Source organism: Carcharodon carcharias, chromosome 6, assembly GCF_017639515.1.
Source record: "Carcharodon carcharias isolate sCarCar2 chromosome 6, sCarCar2.pri, whole genome shotgun sequence".
Classification (NCBI taxonomy): domain Eukaryota; kingdom Metazoa; phylum Chordata; class Chondrichthyes; order Lamniformes; family Lamnidae; genus Carcharodon; species Carcharodon carcharias.
Window position 1 is genome coordinate 70070193 of NC_054472.1, and position 15843 is coordinate 70086035.

At 42.5% G+C, this 15843-nt stretch overlaps 1 protein-coding gene across 2 annotated transcripts in view; it reads right to left on the minus strand.

The window, feature by feature from the left end:
* Positions 1-15843, minus strand: part of mib1 (MIB E3 ubiquitin protein ligase 1) — a 183633-nt gene that overhangs the window by 125926 nt on the left and 41864 nt on the right. For both annotated transcript variants that reach the window (XM_041190600.1, XM_041190599.1), the window contains exons 4-5: positions 13504-13608; positions 8412-8478 (exon numbers count right to left, since the gene is read on the minus strand). In XM_041190600.1, coding sequence (XP_041046534.1) covers positions 8412-8478; positions 13504-13608 — 172 coding nt within the window. The remainder of the gene's footprint in view (positions 1-8411; positions 8479-13503; positions 13609-15843) is intronic.

Here is a 15843-nt window from a genome sequence, read left to right on the forward strand (position 1 = left end):
CTAATGCATCACCTAAAGCCTTGTGTTTGCTGTTTAGGAATTAGTAACATGAAGAATAACTGCTCGCCGTTTAATTTGTTCCCCCAATTTGCAAAAATGTCAAGGTTACCACAAAGAGATATCCTCATCCATTCAGCCTCAAAGGCCCAATTAAGATTTCCAATCTCCCTAGTGGGTCTAGTTATACTGACTATATGCACATCCCAAAACTGATCCATTAATTTTAAATAGGAGCTCAAGTTTTAGGACACCAGGCACCCAAACCTGGAAAGAAAATTGTACCCACTAAATATGCACCTGTTCTCTTTAGTTGGGGTAACAGTACCTTGATTCTTGGTTTCATCTAAAAACATCTCTCATTTGAAAAAAAACTGAAAAATACACTACCAGGATGAATATCTTATCCAATACAAATAAAATAGCTTGGTATTTTTTCCAGAGAGGATTCTGTTTGCTTCAAAAACAACAATGAAAGCACTTAATATCCCCCCACCGCATGTCATAGCTCCCTGAAGGCAGAAGCAAGGAACTTGTGGCTGCACAAAAAGTCAATCCGACATTAAAATAGCCTTAACAAAATTGCTTAAGTAAATCATTGACAAAATGGTCTGTGAAATATTCTGAGTTGCTTCGATGTTGATGGGAGAGAGAACGTTTTTTCAAAAACCTGGAACTCGCTGCCTTCAAGGGTGGAGGAAATGAGGAAAATCAATTATTTTGAGAGGAAATTGCAGGGGATTAGGGAAAAATAAACCTGCAAGGCTATGAGGATAAAGGGGAATGGGACTGATTGATTGCTCTTTGGAAAGCCGGCATGGACTCGATGGGCTAAATGACCAACTTCTCTGCCATAATACAAAGAACAAAGAAAAGTACAGCACAGGAACAAGCCCTTCGGCCCTCCAAGCCTGCGCCGATCATATTGCCCTTCAACTAAAACATTTTGCACTTCCACGGTCCGTATCCCTCTATTCCCATCCTATTCATGTATTTGTCAAGCTGCCTCTTAAACACCACTATCGTACCTGCTTCCACCACCTCCTCTGGCAGCGAATTCCAGACACTCACCACCCTCTGCGTAAAAAACTTGCCCTGCACATCTCCTCTATAGTTTTCTCCTCTCACCTTAAATCTATGTCCCCTGGGAAAAAGCTTGACTATCTACTCTGTCCATGCCACTCATAATTTTGTAAACTTCTATCAAGTCGCCCCTCAATCTCCATCGCTCTAGTGAGAACAATCCGAGTTTCTCCAACCTCTCCTCATAGCTAATAACCTCCAGACCAGGCAGCATCCTGGTAAACCTCCTCTGCACCCTCTCCAACACCTCCATATCCTTCTGGTAATGTGGTGATTAGAATTGCATGCAATATTCTAGGTGTGGCCTAACCAAGGTTCTATACAGCTGCAGCATGACTTCCCAGCTTTTATACTCAATACCCCTGCCAATGAAGGGAAGCATGCCATATGCCTTCCTACCTTATCCACCTGCTTCACAAAACAAAAACAAAATTACCTGGAAAAACTCAGCAGGTCTGGCAGCATCGGCGGAGAAGAAAAGAGTTGACGTTTCGAGTCCTCATGACCTTTCAACAGAACTGAGTGAATATTACGAGAGGGGTGAAATGTAAGCTGGTTTAAGGTGGGGGGTGGGTGTTATAGGGACAAGCAAGCAGTAATAGGAGCAGATAATCAAAATATGTCACCAGACAGAAGAACAAAGAGCTGTTGAAGGTGGTGATATTATCTAAACGAATGTGCTAATTAAGAATGGATGGCAGGACACACAAGATACAGCTCTAGTGGGGGTGGGGTGGAAAGGCTAACAGCGTATAAAAGATATAGATTTAAAAATAATGGAAATAGGTGGGAAAGAAAAATCTATACAAATTATTGGAAAAAACAAAAGGAAGGGGGAAGAAACAGAAAGGGGGTGGGGATGGAGGAGGGAATTCAAGATCTAAAGTTGTTGAATTCAATATTCAGTCCGGAAAGCTGTAAAGTGCCTAGTCGGAAGATGAGGTGCTGTTCCTCCAGTTTGCATTGGGCTTCACTGGAACAATGCAGCAAGCCAAGGACAGACATGTGGGCAAGAGAGCATGGTGGGGTGTTAAAATGGCAAGTGACAGGGAGGTTTGGGTCTTTCTTGCGGACAGACCGTAGGTGTTCTGCAAAGTGGTCGCTCAGTTTACATTTGGTCTCTCCAATGTAGAGGAGACTGCATTGGGAGCAACGAATGCAGTAGACTAAGTTGGGGGAAATGCAAGTGAAATGCTGCTTCACTTGAAAGGTGCGTTTCGGCCCTTGGACGGTGAGGAGAGAGGAAGTGAAGGGGCAGGTGTTGCATCTTTTGCATGGGCATGGGGAGGTGCCATAGGTGGGGGCTGAGGAGTTGGGGGTGATGGAGGAGTGGACCAGGGTGTCCCGGAGGGAGCGATCCCTACGGAATGCTGCCAGGGAGGTGAAGGGAAGATGTGTTTGGTGGTGGGATCATGCTGGAGTTGGCGGAAATGGCAGAGGATGATCCTTTGAATGCGGAGGCTGGTGGGGTGATAAGTGAGGACAAGGGGGACCCTATCATGTTTCTAGGAGGGAGGAGAAGGCGTGAGGGCGGATGCACAGGAGATGGGCCGGACACGGTTGAGGGCCCTGACAACAACCGTGGATGGAAAACCTTGGTTAAGGAAGAAGGAGGACATGTCAAAGGAACTGTTTTTGAAGGTAGCATCATCAGAATAGATGCGACGGAGGCGAAGGAACTGAGAGAATGGGATGGAGTCCTTACAGGAAGCGGGGTGTGAGGAGCTGTAGTCGAGGTAGCTGTGGGACTCCGTAGGCTTGTGATGGATATTGGTGAACAGTCTATCACCAGAAATTGAGACAGAGAGGTCAAGGAAGGGAAGGGAAGTGTCAGAGATGGACCATGTGAAAATGATGGAGGGGTGGAGATTGGAAGCAAAATCAATAAATTTTTCCAGGTCCCGACGAGAGCATGAAGCAGCACCGAAGTAATCATTGATGTACCGGAGAAAGAGTTGTGGGAGGGGGCCAGAGTAGGAATGCAACAAGGAATGTTCCACATACCCCATAAAGAGACAGGCATAGTTGGGGCCCATGCAGGTACCCATAGCCACACCTTTTATTTGGAGGAAGTGAGGGAGTTAAAGGAGAAATTAAAGGAGAAATCCTCTCACTTCTTCCAAATGAAAGGTGTGGCTATGGGTACCCGCATGGGCCCCAGCTATGCCTGACTCTTTATGGGGTATGTGGAACATTCCTTGTTGCAGTCCTACTCCGGCCCCCTCCCACAACTCTTTCTCCGATACATCGATGATTACTTCGGTGCTGCTTCATACTCTCGTCGGGACCTGGAAAATTTATTAATTTTGCTCCCAATCTCCACCCCTCCATCATTTTCTCATGGTCCATCTCTGACACTTCCCTTCCCTTCCTTGACCTCTCTGTCTCAATTTCTGGTGATAGACTGTCCACCAATATCCATTACGAGCCTACCGACTCCCACAGCTACCTCGACTACAGCGCCTCACACGCCGCTTCCTGTCATGTATTCTGAAGAAGCTACCTTCAAAAACAGTTCCTCTGACATGTCCTCCTTCTTCCTTATCCGAGGTTTTCCACCCACGGTCGTTACAGGGCCCTCAACCGTGTCCGGCCCATCTCCCACGCATCCACCCTCATGCCTTCTCCTCCCTCCTAGAAACATGATAGGGTCCCCTTGTCCTCACTTATCACCCCACCAGCCTCCGCATTCAAAGGATCATCCTCCGCTATTTCCGCCAACTCCAGCATGATGCCACCACCAAACACATCTTCCCTTCAACCCCCCTGTCGGCATTCCGTTGAGATCGCTCCCTCCGGGACACCCTGGTCCACTCCTCCATCACCCCCAACTCCTCAGCCCCCACCTATGGCACCTCCCCATGCCCATGCAAAAGATGCAACACCTGCCCCTTCACTTCCTCTCTCCTCACCGTCCAAGGGCCCAAACACTCCTTTCAAGTGAAGCAGCATTTCACTTGCATTTCCCCCAACTTAGTCTACTGCATTCGTTGCTCCCAATGCAGTCTCCTCTACATTGGAGAGACCAAACGCAAACTGAGCGACCACTTTGCAGAACACCTACGGTCTGTCCGCAAGAAAGACCCAAACCTCCCTGTCACTTGCCATTTTAACACCCCACCATGCTCTCTTGCCCACATGTCTGTCCTTGGCTTGCTGCATTGTTCCAGTGAAGCCCAACGCAAACTGGAGGAACAGCACCTCATCTTCCAACTAGGCACTTTACAGCCTTCCGGACTGAATATTGAATTCAACAACTTTAGATCTTGAATTCCCTCCTCCATCCCCACCCCTTTCTGTTTCTTCCCCCTTCCTTTTGTTTTTTCCAATAACTTGTATAGATTTTTCTTTCCCACCTATTTCCATTATTTTTAAATCTATATCTTTTATGCGCTGTTAGCCTTTCCACCCCACCCCCACTAGAGCTGTATCTTGTGTGTCCTGCCATCCATTCTTAATTAGCACGTTCATTTAGATAATATCACCACCTTCAACAGCTCTTTGTTCTTCTGTCTGGTGACATATTTTGATTATCTGCTCCTATTACTGCTTGCTTATCCGTACAACCACTCCCCCCACCCTCCCCTACCTTAAACCAGCTTACATTTCACCCCTCTCCTAATATTCACTCAGTTCTGTTGAAAGGTCATGAGGACTCGAAACGTCAACTCTTTTCTTCTCCGCCGATGCTGCCAGACCTGCTGAGTTTTTCCAGGTAATTTTGTTTTTGTTTTGGATTTCCAGCATCCGCAGTTTTTTGTTTTTATCCACCTGCATTGCCACTTTCAGTGACCGGTGGACTGTACATCCAGATCCCTCTGCCCGTTAATTCACTTAAGGGTTCTGCCATTTACTGTATAATTCCTGCCTGTATTAGACCTTCCAAAATGCATGACCTCGCATTTGTTCGGATTAAATTCCATCTGCCATTTCTCCGCCCAAGTCTCCAACCAATCTATATCCCGTTGTATCCTTTGACAATCCTCTTCACTATCTGCAACTCCTCCAACCTTAGTCTCGTCAGCAAACTTACTAATTAGCCCAGTTACATTTTCCTCCAAATCATTTATACATACTACAAACAGCACTGATCCCTGCAGAACTCCACTAGTCACAGCTTTCCATTCAGAAAAGCACCCTTCCACTGCTACCCTCTGTCTCCTATGACCAAGCCAATTCTGTATCCATCTTACCAGCTCACCTCTGATCCCGTGTCACTTTACCTTCTGTACCAGTCTGCCATGAGGGACCTTGTCAAAGGCCTTACTGAAATACGTGTATAGAACATCCACTGCCCTTCCATCGTCGATCATCTCTGTCACTTCCTCGAAAACTTGATCAAGTTAGTGAGACACGACCTCCCCTTCATAAAACCATGCTGCCTCTCAATAATATGCCCATTTGCTTCCAAATGGTAGTAAATCCTGTCACGCAGAATCTTTTCCAATAATTTCCCTACCACTGATGTAAGGCTCAACGGCCTGTAATTTCCAGGATTATCCCTGCTATCCTTCTTAAACAATGGAACAACATTGGCCATTCTCCAGTCCTCTGGGACTTCACCCATAGCCAGTGAGGATACAAAGATTTCTGTCAAGGCCCCAGCAATCTCCTCCCTTGCCTCCCTCGGTACTCTGGAGTAGATCCCATCTGGCTCTGGGGACTTATCCACCTTAATATTCTTCAAGACGCCTAACACCTCTTTTTTATCTCAACATGATCCAGGCTATCTACACACTCTTCCCAAGACAAATCGACCGCTAAGTCCTTTTCTTTGGTGAATACTGATGAGAAATATTCATTTAGTATCTCTCCCATTTCTTCTGGCTCCACACACAGATTCCCACCTCTGTCCCTGAGTGGGCCTACCCTTTCCCTGGCTACCCTCTTGCTTTTTACATATGTATAAAAGGCCTTGGAATTTTCCTTAATCCTGGTTGCCAGTGACTTTTCATGACCCCTTTTAGCCCTCCTGACTCCACAATGACTGTATGAGCAATTTCACTTTCAACTCACTCACTTCCTCCAAATGAAAGATATTGCTATTGGTTCCCACAAAGGTTCTAGCTATGCCTGACTTTCTGTGGGATATGTGGAACACTGTTCCAATCCTATTCAGGCCCCCTCCCTCACTTCTTTATTCCAGTACTCTTATGAATGAATAGGTGTCATTTTCTGCTCTCGCCCCAAACTGTAAAATTTCAACAATTTTGCATCCAATTTCCACTCTTTTCTCTTGCCTTTGTGTGGTCCATCTCAGACTCTTCCTTTCCCTTCCTTGACTTACTTGTCTCCAATTCTGGGGATAGGCTATCAACCAATATTTACAATACAGCCACTGCCTCACACAACTACCTCAAATACAATTCCTCACACTTCATTTCCTAAAGGACTCTATTCAATTCTTGCAGTTTCCCCATTCCCATCACATCTGTTCCGACAATGCCATCTTCCATGCTTTCAAGATGCTATCTTGTCTCAAAAGAGGACTCCCAACTATGGTTGGCAGCGACCTCGACCACATCCATTCCGCTTCACACACTTATGTTCTCACCCCTTCCCCTCCTTCTGAGAACGATATTAAGGTCCCCTTGTCCTGACCTTCCATCCCACAAGTCACCCTTTTCAACAGATCATCCTCCACCATTTCTGCCACCTCCAGCATGATGTCACTATTAAACACAAGTTCCCTTCCCACTCCTCTTCCCACAACACTTTTCCATGCAAGCATAGAAGATGCAACACCTGCCCTTTTATCTTCTCCCTTCTCACTCTGCAAAGCCCAACAGACTCCTTCCAGGTGAAGTAGTGAGTCACTTGTACTTCTTCCAATTTAGTATTCTATATTCTCTGTCTATATATTCTATATTCTAGTCTTCTCTACATTGATGTTGCCAAATGCAGACTGATTGACCACTGTGTGGGACACCTCCATTCAGCCACAAGCATGGTCCCAAGCTTCCAGTCACCTGTCATTTTAATTCCTCACCTTGCTCCCAACCCTTTCTGTCGTTGGCTTCCCACAGTGTTCCAATGAAACTCAACCTAAGCTTTGGGAACAGCTTCTCATTTTTCAACTAGGCACTTTACAGCAACACTGAATTGAACAATTTTAAAGCTTAAACCTCTGCCTCATTTTGTTTCCATTTTCTTTGCTGGTTTGTTTTTCCCCTCTCGTTTCTCTCTTTTTCTTTTGCATAGTAGCTATTCATGATCCTGCCATTCACACCTCCTCTACATTCATCTTTTGTACCTTTAATTCTCCCATTACCATTCCCTTTTCTCATTTGATCTCACCTTCCCTTCATCCAATCACAGACCCTCCCTTTTATTGTTCTTCCCATCCTCTCCCCTTTCACTTGTTCAAAATCTATTACATTTTTAAATTTTCCCAGTGCTGATGAAAGGTCACAGGCCAAAAATATTAACTCTGCTTCTCTCTCTACAGTATTTCCAGCATTTTTGTTTCAATTGCTATTTACTTATGTCTGTTCTGCATTCAATGCACCTTAAATGAAGTGCAAACAAGGGAACAAACATAGTTGTTTCCGCCAGAAATAAAAAGGACACTTTAAAATGTTATATTAACTGGCCCCTTTGAAATTTTCATTAATGTAAACAGTTAGTGGTTATCACTTTCTTGATGTGTAAACAACTACCTGTTCTCAATGTTCAACATGATGGAGGATGCTTTCTGTGTTAAAGCAGGATATGCTCCCCACAAGGACTGTATCAAGGTCATTCCTACCAATCATGCTACAGACAGAGGTATCTGTGGCAAGTAGTTTGCTGAGGACGAGGTCAAACAGGGAAATTATCATTCAAGGTTTTCATCCAATTCATCTACAGTGGAAGGAAACCTACTAGAGGTGATATAATTACCTGACTGCTGCCTGGCAATCGGCATTGACCAGCCACACCTAGTACTGTCAATTGTTCCTATAATATCAGACTTAATACCTGACCTCCAGAAAATGACAATGGCTCTAGGTAGGTGAATGCCTGGAAGAATGTTGGTGGAATGTTTGATGGAGGAAATATCAAAAGGTGATTGGCTAATCCTTGAATTAGCCAACAGCACCCAAAATCTGCAAGCTGCGGTACATAACATCAAAGAAAGAGCAACCATGGAGAGTCTGAAACGCAATACCAAGAATTATCATGCATGATCAAGGGAGGTGTGGAGCAGTCGTAGAAAGCTCAAATCAATTGCAGCTGATAATGTTTGATAGAAACCCAGATCCCAAGAGTCCGTATGCTAAACCACATACTACACATTCATCTAATTTACTTGAGATTTGTCCTTAAGAAAAATTTCTGTAGTTACCTACCCAGCACAGGACAATGATCTCTGTAAAAGGAACCTCCTTTTGCATCCTGGACGCATTTCAAGTCAGACTAGTTAAAAGGAGAGAAAAAAAAATTCTTACTCAAACTATATACACATCACAGAGAGATACAAACAGAAGTCAAGTATGAAGGTTTCACTTTTCCATTCCAGTTACTAGCAAGATTGAAGGCAAAACTTTCATGATGGTTCAGGAACTTCATCCAGTATGTGGCTCAGTACAATGGGGCATAAAGACTCCATGTCTAATTACTGCTTAGTACTGACTTAGCTAGTCTCAGGTACTACTGCAGTAAGGGTCGTGCAAATTGACTCAGACTACACAAAAATGTCAAAGAACACTGGGTTCCATTAAGGAGCATTAGAAATACAAAGTATCCACTTAGCCAATTTCTAGTTAAAATTTAAAATGTTGCCCTAAATTCACTTCAAACCAAATGTGAAGTAAATGCTATTTTCAGAATATTACTGTAAAATTTTGACAAGAATAAAATTTAACATTTATTTGGCACTTTATTTAGTCGTCTGGGTTTATTAGACTGTGCTGGTTGACTTTGCATTTTTATCTTCACATTTAGTCAAATGCCAACACATGGTCTCCTGAAATAAAAAACAGCATATAAATGGAACAACCTCCACAAGGAATACAACGATGGAGAACCACTTTTCAATGGATCTAACAGTGACATTGGAATAACAAAATCTTTCTGCATCCTGCTAAATGCAAACCAGCTCAGTGTTTTACATTTTCTCTGTACAATTATTCTCAGTCGGGGTGCCTGTCATATCAAGCTCTCAGAAAAGATGGTCATGAAGGCCAATCACCAGAAAAAATATTTAAGATCAAGACTGGCATGAACCTACAATTCAAAACAACTTTGATGCATTAATCTACCTAAAAATGTAAGCAATAAAAGAATCAGATTTTTATTTTTCTTCCCACTTATGGAGATGGGAGAAGAAACAAAATGGGGGCTAAACAATTTAGAACAGCAACTAAGGGACGTGTGAGGAACACATTTTTGGAAAAATTTGAAGGACCTTGAATTTTGGACATTCTTCCTCCCGAGTTATTCTTATTAATATTAATTCAGGGCTGTCAATATGCCATTCTTCAAGAAACAACGGGTCAAGATAGATGTTCAGTGGAGAACACCTGGAAAGGGAAGAAATACTTTGTATATCAAAGTTAACAAAGAACTGCTGTTGCCAGGCTAACTGCTCTTATTGATTGGTTGAAAACATCTGGCGTGAGAAGTATTCTTTGAACATCTCGGTCTTCTTAAGACTCTCAGGCAGATTGTGTATATGGGTGCGCATAGAAGCAGGCTGCAAGGAAAACTCTTCTTCCCTCTGTCTGCTCCACCTTTGAGTTAAACTTTCCTCAGAAACGTCTCATCAGGAAATCTCTTTTTTTTGAGAATTCACAAAGGTTGTGATAAATAAGAGTCATCAAGGAAAGTTTCACCAAAAAATCTGTCTGAAGGAACTTCCAGACCTATTGTGACTAGAATTCTATTAGATCGACAGTGGAGATCTTTTTGAATTTTATTCTTTTTAAAGAAACACTCCCGTCCTCCTGCCTCTGCAGGGGTCTATGGTGTTTTGAATATGTTTTTTTTTAAAAAGGGGAAAATTGTTACTTTTCTAAACTACAACTTGTACATTAGCCAGTTTATTAACTTGTTTTGAAAAGCAGTTTGTTTTATAAAAAAAACAATTTTATGTTTACTTAAAGAAGCCTGTTTAGAGTCTTTGATACTGTTACTCCCAGCATGAAAAGGTAAACAATTAGCCAGTTTTGTGGATGAATTAAGCATTTAAACAATTGTTACGACCAGTAGAGAAGTGGGGCTAGAATTAACTGTGCACTCCTCCCATCTTGGTCCGTAACAAATGTGACTCCCGAAATACATTAAGTGAACTAAAAACAAGTGAATTTTGATAGCACGTGCATTCATAATCTGCAACACATTAATCCAGAGCCAAGATAATGTGCAGAATATGTTACAATCCTTACCTCTTGTAGCAAAATAAACTTGCTTCAGAATGGGAGTCAGGATTTGTGAAGTAACGAACTGACTTGCTTAAGAACCTACCAATCAAGCCTGTGCTGCAACCAACTTGAAAACTCTCAGTGTTGCTGCTCTTTTAAAAAAAATCAATTTTGCTTTTGTTCTGCTTTCGAGTAAACACAAACCAGGTTACTGACTCTGTTCACTCCACAATGAGATCATTAATCACAGAATATTGAACATTTACACCAGCCCGGTGTTTGCTGTTTACCTTACTGACAGCAGGCCAGCTACTTTAGAGCACAAATATGGCTCTGTTTCTGCAGGAGGTTTGTGGCATCTTTGAGCAAGGCAAGAACCAGCTCATTAAATCAGACTGATGAATTCTCACTGAGACAGGCAGCATTTTATTATTATTCATTCATGGGATGTGAGCTTCGCCAGCAAGGCCAGCATTCATTGCCCATCCCTAATTTCCCCTGAGAAGCTGGTGATGAGCTGCCCTCTTGAACCGCTGCAGTCCATGTGGTCTAGGTATACCCATGGTGCTGTTACCGAGTTCCAGGAATGTGACCTAGCGACAGTGAAGGAATGATGAAAAAGTTCCAAGTCAGGATGATGTGTGGCTTGGAGGGAAACTTGCAACTGGTAAGGTTCCCATATATCTGCTTCTCTTATTGTTATAGGTGGTAGAAGTTGAAGCTTTGAAAAGGTGCTGTCAAAGGAGCCTTAGCAAGTTGCTGAATGTGGTACACGCTGCTGCCACTGTGTGTCAGTGGTGGAAGGAGTGAATGTATAAGATGGTCAATGGGGTGCCAATCAAACAGGCTGCCTTGTCCTGGATGGTGTCCAGCTTCTTGAATATTGTTGGACCTGCACTCATCCAAGCAAGTGAAGAGCATTCCATCACACTCCTGACTTGTATCTTGTAGACAGTGAACACGCTTTGGGGAGTCACAAGGTGAGTTACTAACCACAGAATTCCCAGCCTCTGACTTTCTCGTGGAGCCACAGTATTTATTTGGCTGGTCCAGTTAACTTTCTGGGCAACGGTAACCTCTCAAGATGTTTACAGTGGGGGATTCAGCAATGGTAATGCCACTGAATGTCAAGGCAAGATGGGTAGATCTCCCTTGTTGAAGCTCATCATCCACACCATACAAGTGCAAGCAATGTCACTTGCACTTATCATTCAAGCCTGAATGCTGTCCAGGTCTTGCTGCACATGGACACAGACTGTTTCAGCATCTGAAGAGTCACGAATGGTACTGAATACTGTGCAATCATCAGCGGGCATGCTCACTTGTGGTCCTATGATGCAGGAAAGGTCACTGATGAAGCAGTTGAAGACCTGGGGCATCACATTGTGGAGCTCCTGCAGCGATGTCTTGGGACTGAGATGATTGGCCTATAACAACCACAACCATCTTCCTTTGTGCTAGGTATGACTTCAACTATTACAGGGTTTTCCCCTTGATTCCCGTCGACTCCAGTTTTGCTAGGACTCCTTGATGCCACAGTCAGTCAAATGCTGTCTTGATGTCAACCACTTCAATTCAGCTCTTCAATTCAGTCCTTTTGTCCATGTTTGAACCAAGGCTGGAATGAGGTCAGGAGGTGAGTGGCCCTGTCAGAACCCAAACTGAGCACCAGTGAGCACATCATTGCTGTGTAAGTACTGCTTGACTTTACTGTCGATGACACCTTCCATCACTTGGCTGATGATTGAGAGCAGACTGATGATGGACCAGATTGAATTTGTCCTGCTTCATGTACAGGGGATATCTGGGCAATTTTCCACATTGTCAGGTAGGTGTCAATGATGTAGCTGTATTGGAACCACTTGGTTGGGACGCTGCTAGTTCTGGAGCACAAGCCTTCAATACTACTGCCAGGATGTTGTCAGGGCCAACAGCCTCTGTTGTATCCAGTGCCTTCAGGCACATATTGATATCATGCAGGGTCAAACAAACTGGCTGAAGACTGGCACCTGTGAGAATGGGGCCTCAGGAGGAGACCGTGATGGATCGTCCACTCAGCACTTCTGACTAAAGATGGTTGCAAATATTAAACCAGAAAATACAACTTAAGCTTTCCATAAATCATTTAAAGTTAAAGATTCAGACATACTAATAGGGTTAAGGGAGGGAAGTAAAAGGGACACACAAAAGAAGCAAAAAAAATTCAAATCCAACGCTCTTTTCTTTTGAGGGAACAGGGTTCCACACTTGTAAATTTAAACTTTCATGGGCAGAGAGGTTGTTCAATAATAATTGTTATTTAAACAAACTGTTAAAAACTCACTTGCTCCCAAATTCATCAGCTTTAACCCTTTAAACCATTTTTAGAGCAAAACAGGTGGTAAATACTCCAGATTCATGTCATTGAAGTCATTTCAGTGCTGGGTCCATCAATAAGTACTGTAATAGTGCATCCTGTTGAGAAGGCCATCTCGAACAGCAACTTCTGCATTTCCACATTTAACTACACACATTTGCACTCCACATGTTGTCAGATTTTCTCCATTATAATGTTGAGCACTGTTAGCTTCACTGTGATTCTTATCACAAAATCCTGCCATTTGCTCCAGAGCATATTTTATTCCAGTTTCACATTTATGAATCATTTCATAACAAGATTCTGAAGGGCCTTGAACTTTTTCCATTAAATATTTAGATTGTATTTTTAGTTTCCAACTTGTAATGTTTAAGTTATATTTTAATTATATCATTGTTAAAAAAGTAACTGAATATGATTTGGTAGGCAACTTAAGTCACATGGGCAAGGTGTGTGCAAAGGAGCTCAAATCCACAAACAAGATATGGAATATTTTCCTCTAAATGACTTGTGGTGTGCATAAACACAGACTGCATTAGTGATCTTTACAAAGACCAATTTTTGTTTTGATCAATATGCATGACCACTTTCATTTATGAAGGTTATTACTTGAGCCAGTTCCTTTCCAAGTTTCACATCACGATCAGTACATTGTAGCACACACTTAGGACATCTAAACCCTACATCCAGATAATGCATAATTATTTTGCTGATGCCACTTACCATGCCTTCAAATCCCACTCTGTATAAGTTTTTGGCTCCATTGTCCCACAAAACGTATGCTGCGCTGTGAGGGCTAGAGGCACTCCAATCTTGGATTTCAGTCACCTAGAAAATAAGACATTAACGTCAATACAGACGACTAAAAAAAAAATCAAGTAGAGTTTCAATGTATAAATCGGGGAAGGGGATACAAGCAGCATTAGGGGTCTACAAGAAGGGGAAGGACAAATTAGGTATGAGGGACTGGAGAACTACCTTACAGAACAAGGAAAATGTGAAATTAGTGTGGGGAAAAGTGATGATACGTGACTGAGTGGGGCAGGAAGGTTGGAACTTTGGGTAGGTGCAAGCTGCACTCACTGTTTACCCAAAATTAAAAGAACATTTATGCCTTTGTATCAAATGGAAAATTTAGGCCAGAATTGAACATGCTAATATGTCGCAATTTAAGTTATTCAGGCTCATTTGTTTCCAATAGCTCTAGTAGCATAGTATTGGATTACCACTTGGAGGACTCAAACTCCTAATTACAGTCTTGAATGACATTTACTCTTGACTCAATAGGTAAGTACTGTCCAGTTTCAGGTGAGCTGCCAAATTTATGCTTACAGTACAATAAACCCTCGTTCTCCAGAAGCGGAAATGTCTGCTGTTGAAGGATGACCATCAAGAAGACCTGAGCTGAAGGCAACTAGAGAGAGGAGTAGGAGTTTAAAATGTACAAGAACATCTTAAGAACAGTTCTGGTTTACTTGCTAAAACCTTATTACAATAGTTCATTCACTTCTCATTGTGAAATATGCAAGGATATGCTGTATTTGTGACTGGATGTCCACAATCAGATAAGCTACCAACTTAGATCTTGTTATAAGTTATATAAAAAAGCTTGCATTTAAATAATGCCTTTCATGACCAGAGAACACCCAAAGCACTTTATACCAAATTAAGTACTTTCGAATTGCAGTCACTGATGCAATGTAGGAAATGCAGTTGCCAATTTGTGCACCTCACGGTCCCACAAACAGCAATGTGATAATGACCAGATAATTTGTTTTTGTGATGTTGATTGAAGGAAAAACATTGGCCAGGACAACAAGGGTAACATCCCCCATGTTTGTTCAAAATAGTGCCGTACTTTGTGTCCACCTCGGCGGACCAAGGCTCAGTTGAACATCTCATCTGAGAGACAGTACTTCTGACAGTGCGGCTCTCCCTCAGTACTGCACTGGAGTGTCAGCCTTGAATCATATGCTCATGTCTCTGGAGTGCAACCTGAATCCACAACCTTCTAACTCAGAGGAGAGAATGCTACCAACTGACCCACGGCCTACACACACACAGACGTCTTGTCATCATCTCTATTGTATAACCAGTGCTCACCTCTCTGCAGAGTGGCACAAAGAGATATGGAGCCTGCAATTTCAAATACAAACACAATGATCTTTTTAACAAGAAAAATCACAAAATCATTCTGCTTATTGAGGAATTATGCTGAAAATTTATAAGAGTTTGAAAATATTAGAAAGAAAAAACTGATAACCAAAGTGCTCTTGCTGGTGAAATTACAGAATCCTCTCTTCTTAAACCATCCCTGCACTAACCCAAAAACTGTAGCTAGGTTTTGCACATTTGTTGGTATTTTGCCAGTGTGGTTATGTCTATTCCAAGCTTAGTTGCATATCTCTACTGGTACATTTTGGCAAAATGAGATTTGTCTAAATCCACAATATTTAGAAATACAAGACCAAAACTGTCTGTATTATATGAAGGTTAACAGATCTCGTCTCCCTTGCTGTCGGCTGTAAAGAGTGTACTTGTGAGTTATATTAGTAAAAGTAGCTTTGATTTTTATGCAGTTCTTTCTAGCTCTCATAATATTTTATACTTGTGTATTAGTTGTGCTCAAGAGGCATAATAGTCAAAAGTTGTCTCGAGAGTGACCGAGCATGTACTATGCTTTGCAACTTCCATAAGTAGTATTAGGAACATAGAACTTAGGAGCAGGAGTAGGCCATTCAATCCCTGGAGCCTGCTCTGCATTCAATAAGATAATGGCTGATCTGGTTGTGGTTCAATTGCACCTTCCTGTCTATGCTCCATAACCCTCAATTCCCTTGTCTATGAAAAATCTGTCTAACTCTGCCTTGAATAATGCAATGACCCAGCCTCCGCTGCTTTCTGGGGAAGAGAATTCCATATTCTAACAACTAATGAGAGAAAAGAATTTCCCTCATCTCTGTCTTAAAGGGCAGATTTTTAAACTGTGTCCCGTGGTCCTAATCTCTCCCACAAGTGGAAACATCCTCTTGGTAGCTACCCTATCAAATCCCCTGAAGATCT